This window comes from Dermacentor andersoni, chromosome 4 (assembly GCF_023375885.2).
Source record: "Dermacentor andersoni chromosome 4, qqDerAnde1_hic_scaffold, whole genome shotgun sequence".
In the NCBI taxonomy this organism is placed as follows: Eukaryota; Metazoa; Arthropoda; class Arachnida; order Ixodida; family Ixodidae; genus Dermacentor; species Dermacentor andersoni.
The window spans coordinates 154,894,506-154,920,931 of record NC_092817.1 but is presented as its reverse complement, the minus strand read 5'-3'; the positions used below and the strand labels follow the sequence as shown (position 1 = coordinate 154,920,931).

Here is a 26,426-nt window from a genome sequence, read left to right as displayed (position 1 = left end):
CTATTGCGCCTATGTAAAGTTGTCTAATGGGGTCACGTGAGCTCCGACGTATAATATCGAACGTTTGCATTAGGGTACAATTTAGCAATATTGCATAAGCTGACTGATTAGACAAGTCTATTTTTGTTAGGATGCTGTTTAATGTTTCATAATCTTCAAGCGTGACTGATGACATCGCAGCTTTCCCTGAGGAAGAAGTTGACAATACTGAGGAAGACAGCTTTGGCGGCAGCGACGGTGGCAGCGGCAGCCGAACTGGTGCGAGCGGAGGAAGTAAGTACTTCAAGGCGTACACCACCCTCTGTGTATTTAACGCCTCGCACGACAGGTGCGTGTAATACCAATACAGTCAAACGCCTTTACCACGAATGCCTCAATAACGAGGCGACCGCTATTGAAAAACATTTTATTAGGTCCCAGCCAAATGCGTATCCTTCCTACGCATGCTTATGACCTCTGCAACGAAAACCACTACAAAAAATTTGCCTATGCCACCAAAAAATTTAGGCCGGCAGGATGGTTGAATTGTTGCTTCACAACGAAGCCCACGTGAGGGTTCTCTCATGCCTCCACCCCCACCCTCCCGCCAACCAGGCACCACTGAGCTGCGCTTTGCTTGCATCAACGGCAGCGCCAGTTCGCCATTTGAAGAGCGTTCCGATGCACTACTGCGCTGCTCCAAATATCGCTCAACCCGTACGCCTTTTGCAACACAGCAGCGGGTGCGACGGCTGAACAATGCGTAGCAGTTGTTGATGGCGTGATGACGTTATCGTAACTCATAACTGATGAAGTCTTCAAAGTTAGCTATCGGACTCGTAGTGCGACCAGCTCACACATTGTGCCGCAGAGCGCGCCCTGAGCCTCTGCACAATAAGATCAGGGTGGCACATTGCATGAGACGAAGTGCGCGCGAAAAAGAAAATAATTACAACTTCTTTCATTAACTTTAGTTAGTGCAGGTTAAATATAGGCTATCACTTGTTCGACATGTTTAGAATGCGCTATTCTGAGCGCCGCGGAGCGTGGTCTCTGCGATCCCTATACCGTAGAATTTCGGAAGACGACTTATAGAGACTCATTTGCGCACAGGTCAAAAATAGCTAGTTGCAACGGCAACGCTCTGTATTGGACTTTTTTCTCAGAGGTAGCCGAAGAACTGATGCAAAGCCCATAATATTTGAAAAGCGCACTTCGCGAAATACATTTCGCTTGCTTCAATTCACGATTTCAATCGCGTGCAGAATAACGGGATCTGTTAAAGGGTACTGCTCATTTGCGTGACGCCTGCGCTAGAATGTATTTTCCACATCTGCCGCCAACCCTTGCGTTTGCTGGCGCTGGCTAACACTCGCAGAGTTAGTTCTAGCAGATAAACATAAATACCCCTAAAAGTGAATAGGAAAACGGCGCTGAGGTAGCTCATTTGGTAAGAGTATCGCACGTGTAAGGCGAAGACGTGCTTCGTACTCCACTTGTTATTAGTTGTTATTAATTATTATGTATAATTAATATGATATGTTTTCATTTGCATTATTTTTAATATGTTTAATTGAATTCTGAGGTACCAGGAATTTTCCTATGCTGTTTTTGGTGTCTTTCTTTGTTGGCTTCTTCTGAGATGACAATAAAAATGGGGCCCTCATTTCCTTCTCGTTACTTACATAGCGAGTGTTTCGAAACTGGCACAAATTATGCCTTCAGGTGGCACGTATGGGTCTCTTGAGCAGTTGCTTTCACCCAAATTGTTCACGTACACTTGACGCCGTGAGGCGAAGAGCACGCTCAAGTGGAGAGCAATTCGATGGGTCTGAGCCACTGCACTGAAAATTGATAACCGGATGAAGAGGGTGATCCCGGCGTCTACGAATGGTCCGCTTTCCCTTACATAGCTTGCGGTGGCTGGTCAGAATAGTGGCGGCATGCAATGGAAGCTTAAGATTGACGCTAAAACGGATCCTCAACAAAAAAGAGTTGGCAGAACAACGTCTTAAACGTGCCGAAAGTGCTCGAAAACATTACGAGGCGACGCAATAAGTTTGATTGTACGCAAATAAACCTATGCTCTCCGGCAGGTGCGAGCAGCCAGTGCCTGAGTGATTGGTGGCAACCATCTTTTATTCCTTTTGGAACGGGGCAGCCTGAGGCTACTCAGAAAAAAATTCTGTTTTGTTCGGTATATTAATACATCTTTAAGGCGTACACGTCACTTTGACGCGGTGAGTTTTCGGTGTTAGGTGACGTCGCGTGATAGGCAGGAAGACTGACTACAGCCCGAAAACGTTTGAGCAATATCATGGTATAATGGCGAAAAGACGTTGAATCAGAAACAACTTTTTTCTTTTGTTCGGTTGGTCCAGTCATGCATAATCAATGCAGACACGTCATATCAGATGGGGAGCTACCGCGGTTTTCGTGAGATCGCGTGACATACAAGCGAAGTAGAGGTGGTCCAAAAAGTTTTTGAAGAATCTCTCAGGGCTGATTGCAGAATCGGAATAGAAAAGTTTTGAATTACTTTACGTTATAGCGCCCCAGGTCGCACTACTAGAAATGGCAGGGTGTGCATCAAAAATGTTTGAAATTAATGCGTAGATAATATCGCTGCTGCTAGGCTATTTGAAAGATAAAGTTAAATCAATCGCCCAATACGAATCCTACTGGGGAGGCCGGCTCCTAATGAATTGTACAAATAATTAAACATCGGCAAAAAAGTGTGCGCATGTAAACGCCCTTATAATATATATCGAGTATTAGAATCTATGCTCATGATTGGATGTTATACAGACCAATAAACTGTATAAACAGTTTATAAACAATCTGCACATTATTTCTAACTGCCGTAGCACCTGCCTTATGACGCTAAACACCAAGATGTGCAAAATATTACCTTTTAATGTGAGCGTGACGTTTCCAATTTTCCCTACCACATACAAGGAGATAAGCTGTGCCGCACAACATCTTACAAATATCTTGGCGTTTACATTACACCAGGGCTCTCCTGGTATGAGCCCATCACCGCTGCCTGCAATGAAAGCCTCAAACATTAAGGTATTTACGCCGCAACATCCATCATTGTCCCTCTAGTGCTTGCAAATTATGGTATCTCATTTTCATGCACCGCCAACTGGAATGCACCTCACCTCTTTTGTCCCCTTCAGCTCATTATCTAATTAACATGCTTAAAGCAGCTCAGAACAGAGCCGCCCGTTACATTCCCAAGCAACTATGACAACCATTCAAGTGCGACTAAGTTTAACTCAATCATTTCAGTCAACCACTGGCCTTTCATGGTCAAATGTTTTACCGTACCTGTTTCACAAGTATACGTATACAGCAATAAATAGCCTTGTTACGCCATGCCTGACTTGTTTTCAAGTCAGGCAGTCCGCATAATCCAATCACCTCAGTTTCACGCGCATCTTTGATAACACGAACGCTTTTAACACATCCGCACTTCCACAAGCCGTTCGCATGTGGAATTATCTTCCTGGTGGATATTGCCTCTGATAATAACCTGAAAATGTTTCGCCACAAGCTTGAGGTACATTTTCTACAATAGCTTTGTAACATGAATTCGTCGTTTAAGTTCCTAATTTGTTTATACTGTGATGTGTTCCCTTTTGTGCTTCACTTGCACTCAAAGGCTCTTTTAGTGTTTATTTCACAAACGCATTCTGTTCTATTTCATTCTTCTTTTTCCTTTTTATAATTTCCTCATTTTGGTCACTTGCGTTGTAACCTTGTTTGTATTTTGCAGTATAGTTTCTTGCGCTGTGTTTCAATATTCACTGGCTTCGTAACCCTTTTCCTTAATAGTTTGCTTGTGCTTTGATTGTTATAACTAAACCCCCTTTACACAATGCTCTTTGGGCGTGCGAGGGATATTTAAATAAATAAATATCTAAGAATTCACCACCATTTAGTAACTATTAAAATGTGGTATTTGTGGAGGGCCACACATGTTGGCGCTACCTATTCGGGGCAGAAAAACTATTCTTCGCTCTACATCACGTTTCACTGAGGGCTTTCTGTGGAGTTCAAATCATCATGCTTCAGCGTAACGGCGTTTATTACGCGGTGTTAATATTAAGGTCGCGATACTAGTCCAAGGTAAACTGCATAGCCTTCACCACGCAGTTGGCCAGCTATACTGCAATCCTTCCTCAATCGTTCAAGTAAGCAATGCGGCAAAGCTTCTGCTTTCCCGTGTTAGTACATTTATGTTTGCCAACTTCGTTTATGTGGCCAATTACTAGGTTGACTCGCAAGGCAAGGAAAGGAGGCTATATAATATTTCTCACCAAAGCCTGTGCTGTGTTGGAGAAGCAAAAGTAGCAGCTCCATTGCTGCAAAAATAAGGACATTCCGGAGAAAATCAAGACACGCACAGCATGGTCTACCAACTCAAATATCTTATAATATCACACAAATACGTATGTTCTCGAGCAATCACGTGGCAAGAATGCAAGAATAGTAAAAGCAAACACAATCGAATAGTGCGCATTGAGATGCTTTGCCCGAGCCATGCAATGCCGACAGATTGTCTAGAACCGCACATTTCAGCGGATCTCTTTATAAAAAAATGCGTTAAATGTCATGTACCGCCTTGTCTTTACATTTAGAACTGACCATGGTATCCGACAGAATAGATATACAGCCGCGCTCTTTACAATGCAGATGGCGACTAGCTCGCGAAAGATGATATATGTTGCATTAAGCTGTCATTGAAACAGCACCCGCTCGGGGCAACGTAGCATTTCCATAATGATAGAAGAATGTCATAGATGAGCACTGCCTAACACGCGACCAATAATCGACGTGGCTAAACAGTGCGCCCATGTGGGCTTGAGTGCCGTTCTCGACCCTTCCGTCCACAGTAGCGCAGAGCGTGCCCAGTTTGTGCTTTCACGAAAATATTACACAGGAGCCATAAAATGCCCCTATTATCGCGACAGCGTTAAAGAGCTTGTGTCGCAGAAAAACCGGTGTCGTCGGCGTCGGTGGCCTTGGCCGTGACCGGTAAATCCCGGAAGGCACTTCATAAATAAAAAAGATCTTGCAAGATGTGCTGGGTGGGAATCGAACCAGGGTCTCAGGAGTGTAAGACGGACACGCTACCACTGAGCCACGAGTTCGTTGCTTTGAAGCGGTACAAAAGGGCCTCTAGTGAATGCGGTGTGGCCTTAGAAACTTGTCGTAGTAAGTTTCCGCTACATTAGTTCTGCGCTCTGCTCACACACAGAGCCATCTTGCGGCCAACATAGAAGATCCCCTCCTCGCTATGTGTGGCGCTGCCCCGACACGTGGCACGCCTCTCGCCCGCTTCTCCCTTTCGGGCCGTGCGGGGACCGGTGCGAGGATGCCCCCCTACCCTTGCGTTTAATAAGTTTTCTCGCTCTGTCCCCTTCCAACTTCAAGCGTGTTTTCTCAAGACGATGTGACACACCGTGCCAATACGGAAACCTTACAACCGAAACGTTCGAGCGATTCTTTCACGTACAAAGGCGTTAGCTTCCGCTTGCACTCGTGACGAACCCCTTTCCCTCATAAATGCCAAGCTATATCTAGCTTATCGCGTTTTAGTTCCCCTAATGTCCTGGCGAAGCTTCGGTTTATTCACTGTATGTACATTTTAGTCGAGGCTGCATTCAGACAGGAAACATCAATGACAATCTTTACTACCTGCGAATGGCCCAAGCAGAGGTCAAGAATATTCGAGAATACAGCAAATGTGACATCGCCTAAATTGCAAGGTCTAGTCCGAGACCCGAGAACATATTGTTAGCGACATATACAGTACGGTTGTTCGATGGGCCAGATAATAAGTGGGTGAAAATGAATTTCCCAATTTCGTGGTAATCTGCTGTATTCCCCGAGACCTACCACTACCTCAACGACGTGAACGACTTCCGGCACTTCACCCGCGTACTCGTTTTGCCAATTTGACACTCACAATAGTAACCTATTAAATATGCAGGACTACTTATTTGTTGAAGCAATGCACACTACTGTAGAAGCAGCCGCCGCTGAGCACCACAGCAGCACTGGAAGCATTGACAAATTGACTTGCGAGTGTAGGGCATTAAAATGTGTGTTAGCACGTTGCCACACGTCACACACACCACCGAGCACACGTCACCTAGGCACACAGTTTAGCCACGAGAAGCTCAACAATGTACGATGCAATAAGGGTCTATAAAACAATACGAAAATCGATTTCCGAAGTTGGAGCATTTATTCATGATTGAGGGGCTGGTAAATGCCAGCTTACGCTGACTGAATCAATGCCAATCCAACGCAAATCGCGTGTGCTTGTCAGCTGAATCAATAAGCATTTCTCCGCAATTGAAGCCATGCGCCAATGCCATCGCGCGGCCGGCTTTACGTCCCTTTTATTCTTCCGTAGCAGTGACAGATAGCGCCACTGTTCCAGTGTGGTAACATAGCTAGCTCCCTGTGAGCGACATTAGGCTAGGCCGGAATGCCTTGATATTAATAATCAATCTCAGGACCACCGACATGACACCTGAACTTTGATGCCGAGATTAGAGAAAGCCTTCCGGACGACTGCAACACAATTCCCTTCCGTCAAGGGGAGCAAACGCGTTTGAATCTGGTACCCATTCGGTCCAAAGTGGCTGAAATTCCGATATGTCAGGCTGGAGAAATGCTGCTGAATCCGGTACTCTGCGGGAAAAATTCGAGAAGAGTTTCAGCTCAACGGAATTATATGCGTCCAAGCTGGACGCAGACTCAGACCATGTCTTGCCAAAAGAAAAACTATACTACAAAACACTTTGAATACCCCGCGATTTATGAAGCCCCGTCTTCAATTATCATCATCGTCATTATCAGCCTGGCTAAACCACTGCAGGGCAAAGGGCTCTCCCATACTTCTCCAACCACGGCGTTCATGTGCTAATTGTGGCCATGTTGTACCTGCCAACTTCCTAATCGCATCCGCCCACCTAACCTTCCACCACCCCCTGCTACGCTTCGATTCTCTCGAAACCCAGGCCGAGACCTTTAATGACCGACCGTTATCTTCCCTCCTAACTACATGCCATGACCATTTCTTATTCTTGATTTCAACTAAGCTATCACTAACTCACGTTTGTTCCCTCACCCAATCTGCTCTCTTCTTATTCCCCCCCCCCCCTTTTTCATCATTCTTCTCTCCATAGCACGTTGCGTCATCCTTAATTTAAGTAGAACCCTTTTCGTAAGCCTCCAGGTTTCTGCCCCGTAGGCGAGTACTGGTAAGACACAGCTGTTATACGCTTTTCTCTTGAGGGAAAATGGCAACCTGCTGTTCACGATCTGAGAATGCCTGCCAAACACATCCCAGCCCATTCTTATTCTTCTGATTATTTCAGTCTCATGATCCGGATCCGAGGTCACTACCTGGCCTAAGCAGATGTATTTCTTACCATTTGCAGTACCTCGCTACCTATCGTAAACTGCTGTTCTCTTCCGAGACTGTTAAATATTACTTTGGTTTTCTGCAGACTAATTTTAAGACCTTCCGTTCTGCTTTGCCTCTCCAGGTCAGTCAGCATGTATTGCAATTGGTCCCCTGAGGCAATATCATCATCGAATCGCTATTTACTAAGGTATTCTCCGTTAACTCATATCCCCAATTCTTCTGAATCCAGATCTCTGAATACCTCCTGTACACACGCTGTAAATAGCATTAGAGAGATGGCATCTCCCGGCCTGACGCCCTTCTTAATTGGCATTTTGTTACCATCTTTATGGAGGACTACGGTGCCTGTGGGGCCACTATCGATGTTTCAGAATTTTACATACGACTCGTCTACACCCTGATTCCGTAATACCTCCATGACTACTGAGGTTTCGACAGAATCAAACGCTTTCTCGTAATAAATGAAAGCTATAGGGTTCGTTATATTCCGCAGATTTCTCCATCACCTGATTGAAAGTGTGAATTTGATCTATTGTTAGGTAGCTTTTACGAAATCCCGCCTCGTAGTTTGGTTGACAGAAGTCTAACGTGTTCATGATTCTATTTGCGATTACCTTAGTAAATACTCTGTAGGCAACGCACAGTAAGCAGATCGGTCTAGAATTTACAAGTCTTTGGCGTCCCCTTTCTTATGGATTAAGACTATGTTGACGTTCTTCCAAGATTCCGGTACGCTCGAGGTCATGGGTCATTGCATATACAGGTTGGCCAGTTTTTCTAGAGCAATCTTCCCACCATCCTTTAACAAATGTGCTGTTACCAGATCCTTCCCAGCTGGCTTCCCCGTTTGCAAGCTCCCAAGGTTATCTTTACTTCCTCCGGCGTTAATTGTGCGATGTCAAATTCCTCTAGACTATCCCCTCTTTTATTATCGTCGTGGGTGCCACTGGTACTGTATAAATCTCTATACGTAATCCTCAGCCACTTGAACCATCTTATCCATATTAGTAATGATATTGCCGGCTTTGTCTCTTAACGCATACATCTGATTCTTGCCTATTTCTAGATTCTTCACTGCTTTTAGGCTTCCTCCGTTCCTGAGAGGATGCTCAATTTTATCCATATTATACTTCCTTATGTCAGGTATCTAATGCTTGCTGATTAACATGGAAAGTTGCACCAGTTCTATTGGAGCTGTAGGGTTAGAGGCTTTCATACATTGGCGTTTCATAATCAGATCTTTTGTCTCCTGCGATAGCTTACCCGTATCCTTTCTAACGAAGTTACCACCGACTTTATTGCAAACTCTTTAATGATGCCCATTAGATTGTCATTCATTGCTCCAACACTAAGAACATCTTTCTGAGTTAAAGCCGAATACCAGTTCTGTAGCTTGATTCGGAATTCCTCCATTTTCCCTTTTACCGCTAAATCATTAATTGGCTTCTTATGTACCAGTTTCTTTCGTTCCCTCAAGTATAGGCAAATTCGACATCCTACCATCCTATGGTCACTGCAGTGCACCTTGCTGACCACGTCCGCATTTTGCATGATGCAAGTGTTAGAGCAGAGTATGAGGTCTATTTCCTTTCTTGTCTCGCCATTCCGGCTTCTGCACGTCCACTTTCGGTTATCCCGCTGTCGGAACAAAGTATTCATTACCCGCAAATTATTCCGTTCTGCAAACTCTACTAATAAATCTCCCCTGCTATTCCTAGAACCTATGCCATATTCCCCAACTGATTTGCCTTCAGCCTGCTTCTTGCCTACCCTGGCATTGAAGTCGCCCATCAGTATAATGTATCTTGTTTTGACCTTACCAATCGCAGATTCCACGTCTTCATAGGAGCTTTAGACTTGGTGGTCATCACCTCTGGATGTAGGAGCGAAGGGCTGTACGACCTTCAATTTGTACATCTTATTAGGTTGAACAACAAGACGCGCCACCGTTTCCTTAACGCTATAGAATTCCCGTATGTTACCAGCTATATCCTTATTATTAAGGAATCGGATTGCTATTTTTCGTCACTCCGCCAAGCCCCGGTAGCACAGGACGTGCCCGCTTTTTAGCAATGCATATGCTTGATTTGTCCTCCTAACCTCACCGAGCCCTATTATATCCCATTTAATGCCCGCTAATTCCGCCAATAGCACTGCTAGACACGCCTCACTAGATAACGTTCTAGCGATAAACGTTGCCAGGCTCAGACTCCAATGGCGGCCTGTCCGGATCCAGAGATTCTTAGCACCGTCTGCTGTGTCACAGGTCTCACCGCCGCCGTGTTCAGTTGCTTCACAGCTGCTGGGAACTGAGGGCTGGGGTTTGATTGTTGTATTCATATAGGAGGTTGTGGCCAAGTACCGCATCAGGGTGGCCAATCCTGCTGTGGGGAAGGGAGTACGTTACCGGTTCAGGTCACCGGGTTCAGGCCGAACTCCAAGCCTGCTTATGCAATTTTAGCAACACGCGGATTTTTTTTTAATCGATGGAAAATTACGCGCCGCCGGCGTTTGAGCCACGGTCCCCTTCCACGCGAAGCGGGTGCTCTACCTATACGCCATCACTGCGCCTTCAATTATACACTGGGGCTACGAGAATGTAGTAATCAATGTCATGGCTTCCTTCTGCCTAAATACAGCCTTGCAGTTGTCATGCATGCAACATATCGAGAAAATCGTCGCCAGATTTTAGAGTGACAAATGCAATCAGCAAATTGTAAGAACAGCTTGATCTTCCTGAACGAAAAGGGTCATACGATGGATAAAATCAGAACCAAAGGCATAGTAAATATTGACGCCTGCTCTACGTAGACATGAAGACAACGATGAGGATAGTGCTTTAACAGACTCCGTATAGTGAGACTGCGGAAATGCAGAGATGAAGACGTCTTTGTTCTGGTGGTTTTGAAATACGCTGTACCGCCGTCTTGCTTAACGCATTATTGTCTCGTGTTCGCGTTGAGCCGCGAAACTGGTGTAGGTGCGGGCTACACGACCTTGCCTGATGCTCCGGACTCCTCCTGGGAGCCGTTCATCCAGGCCGTCTCCACTTACAATGCATGTGCGTCGCATGCTTCGTCAGTTCTAGCCCTTACTCCCGAGCTCCACGCCCTACAGAAGCGTTTGACCGGGGTTGTCTACCTCTGCTAATGGCGGCCGCTAGCCCGGCTCAGGTTCCACGAGTTCTACAAAACAGCTCTACACAGAGTCCGTCCCAGGTAACGCTGCTGCAACCATTGCTTCCCGATCGCTTTCGCGGTGGTACAAATGAAGACGTTGAAGAATGGCTTCAGTAGTGCGAACGTGTTGCCAACCCCAATGCGTTTCCTGCCGAACAGGAGTTCCACGTGTATTTAGCCCTTTACCGTAGTGCTCGCACGTGGCTTGAAAACCGTGAGAACAACATCACTTCATAAGTGGATTTCCATCGTCAACTCATTGAAACATTCGCGAGTGTTGATCGACGGGACCGCGTCCAGCAACAACTTGAGTTACGCATCCAGACACCGAACGAAACCCTACCAATGTTTGCGGTAGACATGACCCGCCTATGTCGTAGAGTTGACCCTCACATGCCTTAAGGAAAGAAGTTGCGATACCTTATGTGTGGCGGCAAAGAAGAAATACTCGCCAGACTTGTGCGCAATCACCGAGTACCGTGGTTGATTTGATAAAGGAACTCACTGGTATTGAACGCGCAGTCCATCTAAAGTGCAGGCGGTAGGATCGCGTGCCCACCAGCACTTCAATCAACGCCGCGAAAGAGCCATTAACAATCACAGCTCCCTCCCTGACCTAATTCGGGAGATTCTTCGCGCAGAACGTCAGAAGCTCTGGATACCGGCAGTCAGCACACCCGTGACGTTAGTCGCTGAAGTCGTCCGTAATGAAATTAGGCAAGCGTTCTCGGCAGGCGATCCTAGTAGCAGTGTCCCATCAGTTACGCCGACGCTCTCAGACGTCAACCCTCTGTGACGCCCATGCGGTCGAACCATCAGCAGCCGAGAGCCTCGCTTTGGTCACCTCCAAGAGAGAAAACTTTGAGACGTCCGCCCGCTGTTGCCATTACGTCCTAACGCCAGCCGCCGCCAGCTGCATTCTGGTCACCGCCACACGACGAGACTTCGAGGCCTCCGCAGATTCGAAAAACGGACGTATGGCACGCTTTCGATAGGCTACGAATAGACTGGCGATAACTGCGGAGGCTTCGGCCTATTGCCCGCCTTTTAATGGTAGCGCGACACCTCTTTCCGACCTCGTCAATTCCAGCATGACGGTCGACGCAGCGATGACGACAACATGCTACGACGTGACGATACTGCTTTGCAAGGCCCGGCCATAGCAGGCACTCTAAACGAGGACTATCTGCCTAATCACCAGATGGATTTCGGCCGACGGTCACGCGGTCCGTCCACTGCTCATTCATTGTCACCGAATGAACGTCCTTCTGCTGACCTTCGGCGAAGAAGGTCGCCCAGCCCACGACGGGAAAACAAAAGCGGCGTCCTCTGGGGGTAAGGTTGCGGGCCGACAGCAAGGCGATTAAAAACCCCCAATAACGCCGCTGCAGGACACCGTGAACTCGACAAACCCTGATACCGACGAAATTGTGAGCGCAAATCTTATTGTGTCCGTTGACGGACAGCAAGTGACAGCATCAGTCGACAGGGGGCCGATATTCTATAATGAGGCCAGGTATAGCCGTTCGCCTTAAGAACGTAAAAACGCCCTAAACGGAGCCTCATATAAGGGTTGCAAAATTGAAATGCATAATATACTATTTAACGAGAAATCCGTAATTATATTTCTAACTAATTACCTTGAGCCACATATTGCAATTTACACCTTCTAATGGGTGAGACTGCAAGGCATATCCTCTTCGATAGAATTGTGCGGATGACATCATTTACGAGATATGCGCCTTGAAACTTGCGGTAAAAACGCACTCTTGTTCGACTTCGTTCTTTAATGAGACGTCGTTTTATGCTTTAAAGCACAAAAGCAAATGGATATATAATTTTCCGCAAAGATAGGAAATTGTTATCTCGAAGCTAGTGTCATCCTGACTACTCGATCGAAGTGGATCCGCCTTGCGAACTACCCACGTAGAATGTTGAAACTGCAATATGTGCCATGAGGTAGTTAGTTGAAAACCTAATAATTTATTTCTTGTTAATTAGACGGTTATGCACTCCCATTTTTGGTGCGAGTAATGTCCGCCTCTTCAACTGCGCGAATTCATGGAATAGAAAACATATTGAAACCATTCGGTGAAACGCATGGCAGAGGAAGTTTTTTAAACGGTATAGGTTGTTCATAAAACATCATGAGCGCAACGAAAGTGCATTCTTGCGCACGTGTTGCTGCGCCGAGCGGACATACTTTGCTTCTAATAGCGTAAGCTTTAGAAGAATAGTTAACAAAAATGTATTAACTACAATTTTTCTTACTGCCTAAGGGGCAGTCGTCATAACGACTAATTTTGAGACAGTGATATTTTCATGTGCACCAATCTTTTAAAAATCTTGAAAATGGCGCCTAATTGGAAATATTTATAATAAAATTCGAAAGCTGAATTGAGACAATAGAGGTTTAGTTCGGCCCCCACAACAAGTTTGCGCAGGCAGGAAACCCGCGGAGACGACACTGCGCATGCGCATTAAGCAGGCGCACGCACGGTCTCTTGCGTGCGCCCGCCCGCAGCTTCTCAAAAGCTTCCGTAGCGTCCTCTGCAAGATTTGCGGGATGATCTCGCGTGTTCACGAAAGCGCATTTCTTTATACGTCGCTTGCCGAAGAAATGACTCCGGCTTGAGATTTGACATCGTCGCGGCTTATATTGGCTACACAGTTTCAGAAGCTTGCCATACGACGGCGCTGAGTAGCACACTACCGGCTCCTTTGCGTGCAAGTCAGCAATTCCGACCTCAAATTTTGCTTCCGGCCAACAATCGCCGTTTTGTGAGCGTGCGCTTCTGTACGTACGCACGACCTCGCCCGCTGCGTATGTGGGTGGTTTCAGACGCCCAACTAAAACGGTCTGTTAGCGAGACTGAGCGCGTCCCGCTGCGCGTTCGATGGCAAGACGCCGGAAAAGAAGCGTGGGGCGAACATTTAGTTACAGCACGTCGCAGCAACTCTGACTCGACACACTACACACGCACGCGAAGCGAAGCGTGTCGTATCAGTAGCTGCCGCGATTAGCCGAGACGTGCGGTTTCAAACTTTCCTCGCGCTAATATTGACGGGGTGTTTACGACCGATATGATAGCAGGGCCGCCTTTTATGCACTCTTGCGGCACTCAGTTTCCATATTGTCTTTGTTTACCCTTGAAAGTTGATGACAAATATCTTGAATCAGGTGCGAAGGTTTCTTTCGAACATTGCGGTTGCATGAAAATGTGATGGCTTTCTCTTCCTCAATTGTACAACTACCGCTAAGGCACCTTCAAAGATACATATGATGCATTTCTGTTTATTAGACTTCCGAAGCTCACGTTATTATCGGCATATTATGTCCGCCTCTTCCAGGAAATTGTTAAGCAAAATGCCTTGTTTGCGGCACCTATGCTTTACTGCGAAGCTGTATATGGCTAGCTGAACCGTCCGTCCCCTGTATGCCGGAAACTTTCCTGCGCGACCCCATGCTCATGCGCGAGAACAAATGAGAACGAGAGGCGTGTGATTAGCCAACACCACCTAGATCGCCCAAGACCTGTTTACTCCGATCCATAACGCCAAGCTTCCTGGTCCGAAATTTCCATTGACAAGGCTGGCGTGCTGAAAGTGGTGATGTCACAATTACTGTTGCCCGATCGGGAGCATCCCCATTAGATTCTATGGTAGTCAGGCGAGGTAAGCTCACTTCGTCGATTGGCGTGAAGAGGCGTTGCGCTATCAAGGCAGCCTTGAATTAATTGGGCTAGAAGTGACGTTGCTCTCCGTCGCAGCCGAGTGCGCGCGCAGCATTTCTCTCCGGCTCTAAAATGGAATGGCGATGCGTCGTACGTACTCCTTAGGAGCAGGCAGCTTTCGATCAGCAATGCCTCGAGTGTAACCGGCAGCGAACTCGTCTATGCCGTGCCAATATTGCAGCCCGGGTACAAGAACAGGATAGTGCAGCCGAGTACATGCAGTGTAACTGCGTACCGAGGACCCGGAAGCCTACCAAGCCCTCATTCAATGAACCGCCGGGATTAACCAGATTAAACCGAACCACACTTTTCAGCTTCGCCAGTTTACCAAGAGTGCTGAGTGCTTGGACGGTGATCTATTTAATAAAATATCTGCGCACAAGCAAAAAAATATAATGTATATTGCAAGTGGCGGTAGTTTGCGCTTGATTAGTAGCATTTGCGCTTCGCTGATTGAAAAGGCAGTAGGTGTGTTGAGTGAGCTTCTGAACAACGACTTTCGGCAAGGTAAACGTGATTCAAATCATGGATCCGCGATCTCTGAGAGCTGCAACGTAATGCAAATGTTTTTCTGTAGCATTTACCTCTAAATCGCAACTGCATTAGTTATTTATTTGCTTATTACTAGCAATCCCTTCTCCGGGGATATAAGCAGAGTGGTTTACAAGGCTACAAAAGTAAACAATCGCATAAAGCATGAAATATTCAGTTGACATTTTTCTTATATTAATATTTAATGTTTATATACCAGCAGGTCCAGTAGGTCCTGTAGTACCGGCCACCACTGGAATGCCCGTAACCCCTGGAGCACCGACACAACCGATAACCACCCCGCCTCCGACCACCAGTCGAATGTTAACAAGCAAACCTTCAAGCCCGCCTACCATGCCGACTACAACATCCACTCTAAAAATTACGACAACATCTACTCCAAAAATTACGACAACATCTACTCCAAGAATTACGACTACGTCAATACCAACAACGACAGTGGATCCCAATACTAGTGAGTTGCGGTTTGACCTTAATCTGCTTGCGTCTATTTCATTCCAATTCAGTGACAAACAATGCTGCATAACGTGGTGTGTTGTTTCCACCCTGAGCGTAGTGCCCAATTGCATTTCACAGTTTAAGCAATTTGATGCAGAGAAAAAAATATTCATTAGTTATTACAGACGCTATTGCGTTGGTATATATCATGAGCTAACTACAACTCGTTAATTACTGCCTCAAAATTTTAATTGCTTCTCCTTTGCACAAGTGTCCCAGAAAGCAACTCTTCTGAATACACGCCTTACTAAAGTACATTCCAAACGTTGAATATATTACCAGCTTTAAAAAAAGAATCGGCTATTGCACGATTCCATTGAGTCTTATAATTGATTAGTCTTTATTCGTAGATACGAATATTGGAGAGCTCTAACGTTAAGGTATTCCAGACTTCCACAATTGTTCAACAAAATTTCGGGCTACCCTCCTCACCCCTTCGCTTGTCTGTCGCGCGACGTCATGCAAACAGTGAGAACGCCCCATCTGATATATTATTTGCACGCTAATTTTATATCATTGTACCGAACGAAGGAAAAATAATTATTTATGATTCGATGCCTTTCTTCGACTTTAGCGCTCTGCTATTGGTCGAACATTTTCGCGCTGCGCCCACTTCACCTTCTGTTACGCGACGCCACAAAACAGCGCGAAGTCATCGCGGTAAAGTGACGTGTACAGGCTAAAGACATATAATTTTGCCAAACTAATTTTTTAGTAGTTCTAGACTGCCCCGTTACGAAAGAAGTAGGAGATAGTGCCACGTCGATCGCGCCGGGGAGATGTCGCGGAGCATGATTTATTTGTGCATAATAAGTGATTTTGATTGTCAGTATGAGCTTATCAAGCCCTGTCGGCACGTATACGAGGTTGCTTTGCCAACTCGTTGCTGAGAATCCGTTCTGGCGCCATTTTTGACGTTTCGTTGCATGCCGCCATGATTTTCGACCAGACATCGCATGCTAAGGGGAAGAGGACCAATCGAAGAAGTCAGCGCTACCCATTATCTATTATCACTGTGCTGACTCGGCCCCATCAAAACCCTCCCCAAATGAGCGTGCCCCTCACCTCTTGGCAGCAAATCCGATAAAAAAACTGCTCAATGTAGGCAATGCTATTCCCTTTGAAAGCAAAAAAAGGGACCTATAAACGAGACGAGTTTGATTGGACTTTTCAAACAACGCTGTTGGTGACCGGCCGATGCTTGCGTCGGTGATTACGTAAATTTGACATAAGGAGATTGGAATAATAACAGATTGGAATAGTTTTACATTGTAGGACCCATGTTTGCATAGTTTTCGAATGTGTCAATGACCGTGCTGTCTGTGATCAAGCATAACACTTCAGCGAAATTGTCATAAATTTAATCTCGGCGGCCACAATTATCCTAAAATGAGAAACTATCTATTGGAGATAAAATCACTGGAGATAACATAGAAGATACGTAGTGGTGCGTGCTAGGTCACTCTGCCCATTTACCTTTGATCAGACCTTTACACACAAATCGCCAGCATTCCCACTCAACAGCGAGCGATGAGTGTGCAAATAACGTCCTTGTTGGCTCCTAATGCTCCATCTACACGTGTTGATAAACAACGCCTCATAACGCGTAATCAAATGAACGAAACTGCTAGCGTTGTGAATATACTAGCATAGGTGATGCATTCATGTAAATGAGATCCGCTTATACGATTTCTATCCCATTCAGTCTAAAAAAACACTTCCCCTACCAGAACAGACCACATTCTTCATATTTCGATGCGAAATGCAAATGTGAACTTAACTGTGGAACTGCATTGTATTAGACGATCGATATGCATTTTATTACACTGCAATACCTATGGACGTTTGGAGCCAACAAATTTCAAATTAAGCATACCAAGATTAACACGACACGTCCTACTCCCGAGACACTCGGTAAAGATGGAAGCAATATTCCTCTCAATTTTTGCATACTTTAGAAATTCTCTGCACCAACGAAGCTTGCAGTGAAGAAATCTTTTTTGCTAACAGGCAGGGCGGATGTTCCGAGAATTTGAGAGCTCGATGTGTTATATTGCACCTTTGTTTGCATTTTTAAGCTATACGCTCATCGTAAGCGACTTTAGGAGTTCCTTGAAATAAATAAATAAATTAAGTTGTTTCACGGAGGTTGCTTAACGTAGAACTATATCCAGGAAGCATGTATGATTTCTCTAAAAAATACAAGTGAGACCCAGAAAATGTGATTTTTACAATATTTATTGTACCTGGAATAAAAGGTAATGTGTAGCGGCTCTAAGAGGCCAGGTTATTTAATTTGAAACAGCCCATTTATTATAGAAATTAGGTATGTTAAGAAAATAGATGCACGAAGTTTGAAATCCGTAATTGGGCATCAACATTACATAGAGCATCTCCTTCAGATTCTTTTATCACTGGATCTAAAGAGGACGTGTTGGATTTGTGTGTCTACCACATGGAAGCCAAGCCTGCATCGCGTATCGGCCGGGCTGAGTTCAACATGGCATGACGCTGATAGATATGAGTAGTCGAGTTTGTCGACGCTGCGTAGGCTAGTGCTGCTCTACAGAAATAAACGTAACCGCTTGAGAAGGCACAAAAAGACAGCACTAGCTTTTCCAATTATTCTTTTGTAATGCAACCACAAGCTGTCTTCAACCCTTCGGCGTTGCGCAATATGACCTCACGGTCTATTTCTTGTGTACCTTTTCTAGGTTGGAAACATTGTGTAATCACCGCTGAAGGGCAAGGAAGCAGTGCACGTTCAAAATGTAGACCGCTGCCCTTCGCTTTTTTCCGGCGTTTTGTTCGAAATTTTGCACCGATACTATCACCCTTCGCGCAACTGCTTCGTGGCGCCAAAGATCTCTCATCTTGGTCCCGTGCCTGCGACCATGCGTTCGCCACCTTGCGCCGTTTTCTCACGACGCCACCTATTCGTCATTTTGACCCTCAAGCTCCTACCGATGTACGGTCGGCCAAAAAGTAGACGAACCACGGCTTAGTTGGCCGGAGCGGCTGCGGCGCCACACCGGGGCGCTGCTATCTCGCTCCGCGCGCTGACAGCGGGAGTGCCCCGAGTGATGCCAGACTTCGCCCTCACTCACACGCGGGGCTTTGTCACGCTTGATAAATTTCTAGTGCTCCGTTCGTTTGGTCTGCTGCTGACGGTTGCGACGAAGGGGGACCGTGCATTGACGGTAGTCTAGCACACGGCGCTATCGCACAGTAGTGGACGGCAGCCGAGCATCAATGCGTGGCAATGAGAAGGAACGAATACCAGTTCTAATTGTTGTTTTGCTTATATTCGCCTTAATTTGCATATTAGCGCATGTCACTGGCGTCCACTGCTCCTACATTTTAGGCAACATAACGCAAGTATCCGCGTGGGTGGCTACGGTGATGCGCGCTCTTTCACGCCGGTGCGATAAGCTACAGGTGCCAAGATTTACTTAGGGCGCGGCTTTTCTGCCGAGATTACTTTTCCATCATTGTCTACAGCAGCGAGTTTATCATTTATATCAGCGACGCCTATGAAAACGGCTTTAATTAGCTAGTACAATGCCTAGGCGATTATGAAACTTTACAACAGTGCGTCCAGGACGAGATGATTGGGAAGACGAATCGAAATAACTAGTAAGTCGTGAAAGTTTATTTACGGAAGTATTCCATCATATAAAGGGGTCCTCAGTGCGATGAAAAAGTGCCGTCAACCGCGATGACTTGGCTTACTCACTCTGGTATCGAGTCGTAGAGCGCCGCCGCTATAGCTTCGGACGTCCGCGCAGCGCTTCCCACTAGCTCATCGCGCCAACGTGACAAAGCGCACGTCACCGTACACTCTTAGACAAAGGTACAAAATTTGGGGTGTATATCTGCCACAAAACAATGATCTTCATCTGCCTTGCTTGCATTTCCTTTCTTGAAAACGCTGCGCCCGCTATTTTCCTGTCGGGAATGCTATGTCATGCTGATAACGCGCATGCCGTTCGTTACCGGGAAGTACCCGGCATACAGCGTTAAACAAAGGAAATGCGGACAAGAGAGGTGACGTTTATTGAGTGGAAAGATACAACCCAATGGTGTAATTTAGTTGCGGCTACTTGCTCAATGTTGCCTAAAATCGAGCAGCGGCGGACGCCGGCGACATGCAGTAGTATGAAAGATAAGGCGAACATAAGCTGAACAACAATCAGAACGGGTCTTCGTTCCTAGTCAGTGCCGCCATTTGATTCCCCGCGGCCACCTGCTACTGCACGACAGCGCCATGTGCCGGACCACCGGCGAAGCACGGTCCCCTTCGTGGCGATCGTCACCCGCAGAGCAACTGAACGGTGCACTAGAATATTATCAAGCATGATGAGACCCTGCAAGAGAGTTAGGGCGAAGTCTGGCGTCACTCGGGGCACTCTCGTCGGCGCACGGAGTGAGATAGCAGCGTTCCGGTGTGGTGCCGCAGCCGCCCTGGCCACCTAAGGCGAGGTCCGTATACTTTTCTGGCCGATAGCACATACCGAAGCAAGTGGTGTAGTCCTAGGTGCTGTTCGCGCATAGCGTCATCCTTGCCAGGCAGAATACGTCGTGGCTTATGCGAGCCGGACGCTGACCAAGGCGTAGGGCAACTACAGCATCACGCAAAAGGAGTGCTTGGCCATCGCCTGGCCGCTTGACAAGTGTCGCCTTTATTTATGTGGCCGATCTTTTGACGTAGTGACCAACGACCACGCGCTGTATTGGCTTCCGAATTTCAAAGATCCATTTGGCCGCTTCGCTCGCTGAGCCCTGGGAATGCAGCAGTACGAGATAAGCGTGGTGTATCGCTCCGTTTGGAAGCATTCCAACGCTGACGCTCTTTCCCGCTCTCCACTCTCGCTAGAGGCCATTGTCCCCCTGTTAGCACACATTGTAGTCTCTTGACTTGGACACTATTGCTATCGAACAATATAATGACCCCTGAATTGCATCCTTTTCGACCTTCTCTCGGATACCTCAACAGTTCCGGCCTTTTGAGCACTTCGGCGCCAAATTCCTCATTTTGCGATCCGTAATAATCTTCTGTACAGACGCAAGTATGCATTAGAGGGAGGTACGTAGTTGTTTGTCATCCCGGGAGCCTTGAGATCAGAAATCTCTTCCTCTTTCCATCCCGACCCCCCGTTTGGCCACGCTGGCATATTCAAAACGTATGAGCGACTTGGGCACTGCTACTACTGGCGGCGGATGTAAACCTTCGTGCGGAACTTCGTCCACTCTTGCCGTGAACGTCAGCAATGAAAATCTCCGCCTCATCTCCTAGCCGGTGAACTCCATTATACCTGCCATGGCCATCTCAACCTTTTGATCGTGTCGGCGTCGACCTATATGACCCACTTACATTGAATACGTCCGGCAAGCGGTAGATTATAGTTGCCGTCGACCACTTAACATGCTATGCAGCGACTGCTGCTCTTCGAGCTTCTACTGCGCCGGAAATCGCCAGTTTTATAATACGCCGATTTGTGCTTCGTCATGGAGGCCCTCTTGAACTCGGCGACCGAGGCCACACCTTCCTGTTTGAAATCATTGAAAAAATGCTTGCTGAATGCGCCATTGTTTGTTCATCGCACATTTACCGCATATCACCTGCAAGCCAATGGTGCCATGGAACGCTTTAATCACACCCTTGGCGACATACTCGCTGTGTATGTACATCCCATCCGAACACTCTAATTGGGACCTAGGTCTTCCATTCATCAGCCACGCTCACAATGCCACAACGCAAGCCACTACCAGCTTCTCCCCACTATATTTTTAGTGGTCGTAATCGTTCTAAACTCAGACCCATCAGAATTCCTGTCAATTTTGGACGCCGCAAGGCAACCTATAGAATATCGTCAGTTTGCCCGCCGCTTCACTTCTGACTATCAGAATCGCCAAAAATCAAAACACGATGCTCGAAACTCGACTCCAACTTTTTACGGGAAACCGTCGTTTGAGTGTCCGTACCGACCCGCACACGATGACTCGCTTCAACACTTCTTCCTAAGTAGCATCGACCATACCGAGTTCTGCAGCGAACTTCTCCTGTCAACTACCTCAAAGAGCTACTTACCGGACATGCGTCGTCGTCACAGCGAAGTCGTCAACGTCCGGCGGCTCAAGTCCTAACATGATTGTGCGGCCTCATCTTTAGACGAACTAGCCACGATGGCTCCTTTTTCCGATGGGGTCATTGTAATCAAGAACGCGTGGACGTAGGCAGCAGGATTGCGAACAGCATCGCCTGCCGCAGATATTCGAGCTGAGAGACTGTGCTCAGTGGTGCGCTCCACCCGCCATCAGCACGTCGGGTAATACGCCTCCATTATAATATATATATATACATATATATATACAGGGTGTCCCAGCTAATTTGGACCAAGATTTTAAAAATACCCAAGAGCGCTAGAGAAATCGTACCGACTGCATAGTATCTGTAATCGCACGTACTACAGCGATGGAAGCAAACGCGAACAGCGGAGCTCGTGGCCGAAGCATACCTGAAGGTATAGTGCACGCCGTCCAGTTAACACTATTGACAGGCGGGCACATCTGGTTTGATCGCGCTGTGCGATGGTGCGCCCCCTATCCTGCGCTATTTTTGTTTCTGTTCTGCTTATGTTTTCTTTGAAAACGAGGAAAGGTGACGGTACAGTAATGATGACAGCGCAAACTGTACTATCGCTATGAAAAGAACCGTGAACTGCAGAAAGCGTGGCTTTTCGCACAGTCAGCGCTAGTCCGAGGATCCGTGTCCAACTCTTATATGCATTGGCAGTCGCTAGGCGCCACCGTAGCGCCAGACATGATTGGCAGATGATAAGCTTTCCTTGCCAATATGCCCGGCAAGTAAAATGCGGCACGCTTTCATGCTGTCGCGATGCTTCTGTGCTTAACAGAACTGAAGTGTTAAGTGGGAGCTCGATCGTCGCTGCCTCACGGCAGCGGTGATCATGAAAATAAAAAGGAACAAGCTTCAAGAATAAAAACGATGATAGGAAGTGGAGCTGCAAATGCGCGATCTATTCTCCTACGGCATAGGAGCAAAGCTATCGGATTGAGTCCCTTCAGTTTGGAAAGAAAAACATCGCGCGTGCGTCGGACGCCGACAGGATGGGAATGATCTCTGTGTACCACCAAGGAATTTCCAGAGAAGAATTGCGGAGATTACCGGAAGAGCGCTTTCGACAGTCAACAGACTTTTGAAAGACTGCAAAACTGAAGGTAGACTCCCGGACCTTCTTCACAGTTCGCGGCTACGTTCCACGACCGCGGAACAAGACCTAATAATTATTGTATCCGCCGTAGACAATCCTTTTTTAACAGCCCCGCAGATCAAAAACGAGCTCGGGATAAACATTGACATTCAAGCGGTTCGACAGCGCCTCCGCGAAGCGGGCTTTTACAGCTGGAAAGCCGCGAGAAAGCCTTTGCTTTTGGATCGCCACAAAGCCACCCGTCTACAATTCGCACAATTGCACAAAGACTGGTCTGTGTAGGATTGGGGCCAGGTGATGTTCACAGATGAGAGCACATTTGCCACGAGGGGTCACGAGAGGCTGAAAGTTTGGCGTCAAGACAATCATCGCGCTCCATAAATGATGGGCCTTTGCACCCTAGTGTTCTGAATATGTGGTCCTGAATTCGTTCACTCAGTGCTAGTGTGGTCAGAATAGCATCAAAATTTAACGAAGATAGCTCTACGACGAATGTCACATTAGGGTGCGACTACCGATTGTTTTTAGAATAAAAACAGGAACAGCGCAACACAAGACGAACGAGTAAACAGGACGGAGCGCTGTGTCCTGTTTACTCGCTCGTCCTGTGTTGCGCTGTTCCTGTTATTATTCTAAAGATGAACCAACCAGCGCCATTGAACATACCGATCATTTAAAGGACATAATATATATATTTCAGCGTTTTAAATTCAGACATGTGTTCTGCAATAAGATTGGCCACTGTTTGGTTGCTGCATGTCATGAATTAACTGCTCGAGGTGCATTCTGAGCGAATGACTAAAAGCTACGTTACAGTCACAGCGCAGTCCTTGTTCTAGTAGCAGGTGCCTACTTCGCTACAGTATACATGAACAATGTTTGGACACAGCAGCGATTGGGCTAAACGTATTATACTACTTTGATGTGCGTAAACACAAACATAACTTTTTTTTTACATTATGCAGCTTTGATCCCACCTGCTTCAAGCGAACAAGCCTCAGCGGGCGCTGCTCCTTGAATGTGTGAAGTGTCATCAAAGCCGAAGGCTTGTCTCCCCTTATACGGCTAGATGAACGCTTCAGTGCAGCAGAATACTGCAATGTAATCGAGCAGGTTGCCCTGCCCTTTGCTTTTGATCGGCCATTCAAAAATGGGCTGTTTTATTATCAGCAGAACCTTTCTCCAATCCATACTTCACGTTCCGTGGAGGCTTTGCTAGACAACCTTGCAATCCGTAAGCTTTCGTGACCAACAAAAGGAGCGCACATAAATCGAATTGAGAATGTCTGGGGAATTATGAAATCACGCTTGTCACGTCTGCAGCTCCATAAAATGAACAAGGACTGCCTATGGGCTGCTGTTCACGCCGATTGGGACAGGCATCGCGGCACTGAGCTAGCCCCATACCTGTCTGCCTCTATGCCAAGGTGCATGGATCCGTCATCCTGGTGGATTCACCCTTCACCAAATATTAATACAAAGTATCTTTTTCTCAAGCGAATCCACGCTTCAGTTTTGTTAAGCATACAGGCATCGCGAAAGCATGAAGTCGTGCCGCGTTTTACTTGCCGGGCATATTGGCAAGGCAAGATTATCATCTTACAGTCATGTCTGGCACCCGGAACGCACACGCGGTGCGATAGCGCCAACGAGATCAAGATTCTAGCGCTTCGGTGGCGCTGACTGAAAGCAGAGATTCGCCTAGCGACTGCCAAAACATATGAGAGTTGGCCACGTATCCTCGCACTAGTGCTGACTGTGCCAAAAGCCACGCTTTCCGCGGTTCGCGTTTCTTTTCATCGCGATAGTACAGTTTGCGCAGTCATCGTTACTGTACCGTTACTGTTCCTCGTTTCCAAGTAAAACAGAAGCAGAACAAAAACAAAATAGCGCAGGATAGGGGGCGCACCCTCGCACAGCGCGATCGAACCACATGTGCCCGCCTGTGAATGGTGATCGCTGGATGGCGCGCACTATACCTGCAGTTATGCTTCGGCCACGCGCTCCGCTGTTCGCCTTTCTTTCCATCGCCATAGTACGTACGGCCAGGATGTTTTTCAACACGAATATTGCTTCATTATTTATTTTTAATTAGTGAACATTTTAATTATTGCTTGAATCCCAAGCATATCCGTTACAATGTTGTGGGGCACCTTAAATAACCTCCGACTCAAGCGTTTATTGCGTGCTGAAATGGTCCTGGTTGCTTTTTCCAAGAAAAAAAAATCCCGCAACATACGCGAAATACGAAATAGATGCGCACGCGCACGCCGCTACTCAAGGGCCTACAAGCAATCATTGAAATATATACGGCTGCATTCTCTTATTGCCGCATCGTACAAGGCTCCAGTGCGCTTATCAATTCGTTAGCGGCGTGTTCTCTTGACGCCCCGACCCTGACATAGCGTAAATCACTTTATCGAGCTGCCGCCGCTAGTAAAGCAGTGTATCCGTGGCTATTCGCTGGGGAACGCTTGAGTAGCGGCGCGCGAGCACGTAGCAATTTCTTATTTTGGATGTTCCGCGCGCTTATGTTTTCTCTCGCAAGAACCAACGAGACAAAGCTGAGCACTAAACAAATGCTTCATTCGGAGTTTATTTGAGGTGCCCTACAACTTTGTAATTGATATGTTTGCGATTCAAGCAATAATTAAAGATTTCACTAATTAAAATAACTTAAGTAAATAATACATCGTGATAAAATTAATACTGGCCGTAAGTACATACGACTACGGCTACTATGCAGTCGGTACGATTTCTCTAGAGCTCTTGGGTGTTTTTAAAATTTTGGTCCAAGTTAGCTGCGACACCATGTATAATGTGTGTGTATTTGCGTGTGCACCTGAATGTGCGCATGTGCGTGTGTGTAAGGGTGTGAGGAAATCTACAGACTGGGAATAGGCAAAAGGAAATGCACACGTTCTCATCTATTGTCTATATAGACACTCTATAGACGAACGATCAGCAAGAGTAAATAGAGACTGTACATACTTTTGTCTAGAGGTAGTCTATAGAGTGAAACGAGGCAAAAAGAAAGGAACATGTTATCGACTTTCTTCTATAAGAGATCTATAAACGGGAGCATCTATAAAGCGGGAGTAGACAAAAGGTATCAACACCTTATCGACTGTCGTCTATAGACAGTCTCTAAACGAAGAACGAACGATAATTAATAGAGACAACCTCCACTTTTGTCTTTATCTGGTGTATAGAACGAAAGTAGACAAAAAAAAAACTAAGTATCGTATCGGATTTCTTCTATAGACAATGTATAGACAAATAAGAAAATAGAGAATGTATCGACTTTCGTCTATAGTTGTTCTATAAAGGGGAAGTAGACAAAAAGAAACAAAGACCTTATCGACTTTTTTCTATAGACCGACTGTAGAATATGAGTAGGCAAAAAATAGAAACCTTATCACCTTTTTTTTACTGTCTGAAGGCCGTATCAGAAAACAAAATAAATCTATAATATAGCAAACTCATCTAAAAGAAGTCTATGGACACTCTGTACACATTCTAAGTTCATTTTTCTAAAGGCCCCGCGGCATTCAAGTGTTGCTTGGTTATTTTTATTTTATACGCTCATTTTATACACTAACGAAGTGGCGCCACCTCCTGTCCATTGGCTGCACCGTCACGTGCCCAACGACGTACGCTCTAGGCCAAACGTTCAATCAGCCAGGGGGCTGCGACGTGACGTATGCAATGGCGGAAGCACTAGGCGCACGTTTAGTCAAGCAGAACCGTGGAGCCGATCTGGAGTCGGGGAAGCGTACCCTTCTCGCCCCCCCCCCCC

The 26,426-nt window shown here is 46.5% G+C and overlaps 1 protein-coding gene across 1 annotated transcript in view; it reads left to right on the top strand.

Moving 5' to 3' along the window:
- The first annotated feature begins 210 nt into the window (after positions 1-210).
- The window catches only part of LOC129386557 (uncharacterized), a 64,526-nt gene continuing 38,310 nt past the window's right edge, over positions 211-26,426 (top strand). Inside the window, exons 1-2 of the mRNA XM_072287549.1 lie at positions 211-273; positions 15,094-15,348. Of these exons, the coding sequence (XP_072143650.1) occupies positions 15,132-15,348 (217 nt within the window). The 5' untranslated portion in view covers positions 211-273; positions 15,094-15,131. The remainder of the gene's footprint in view (positions 274-15,093; positions 15,349-26,426) is intronic.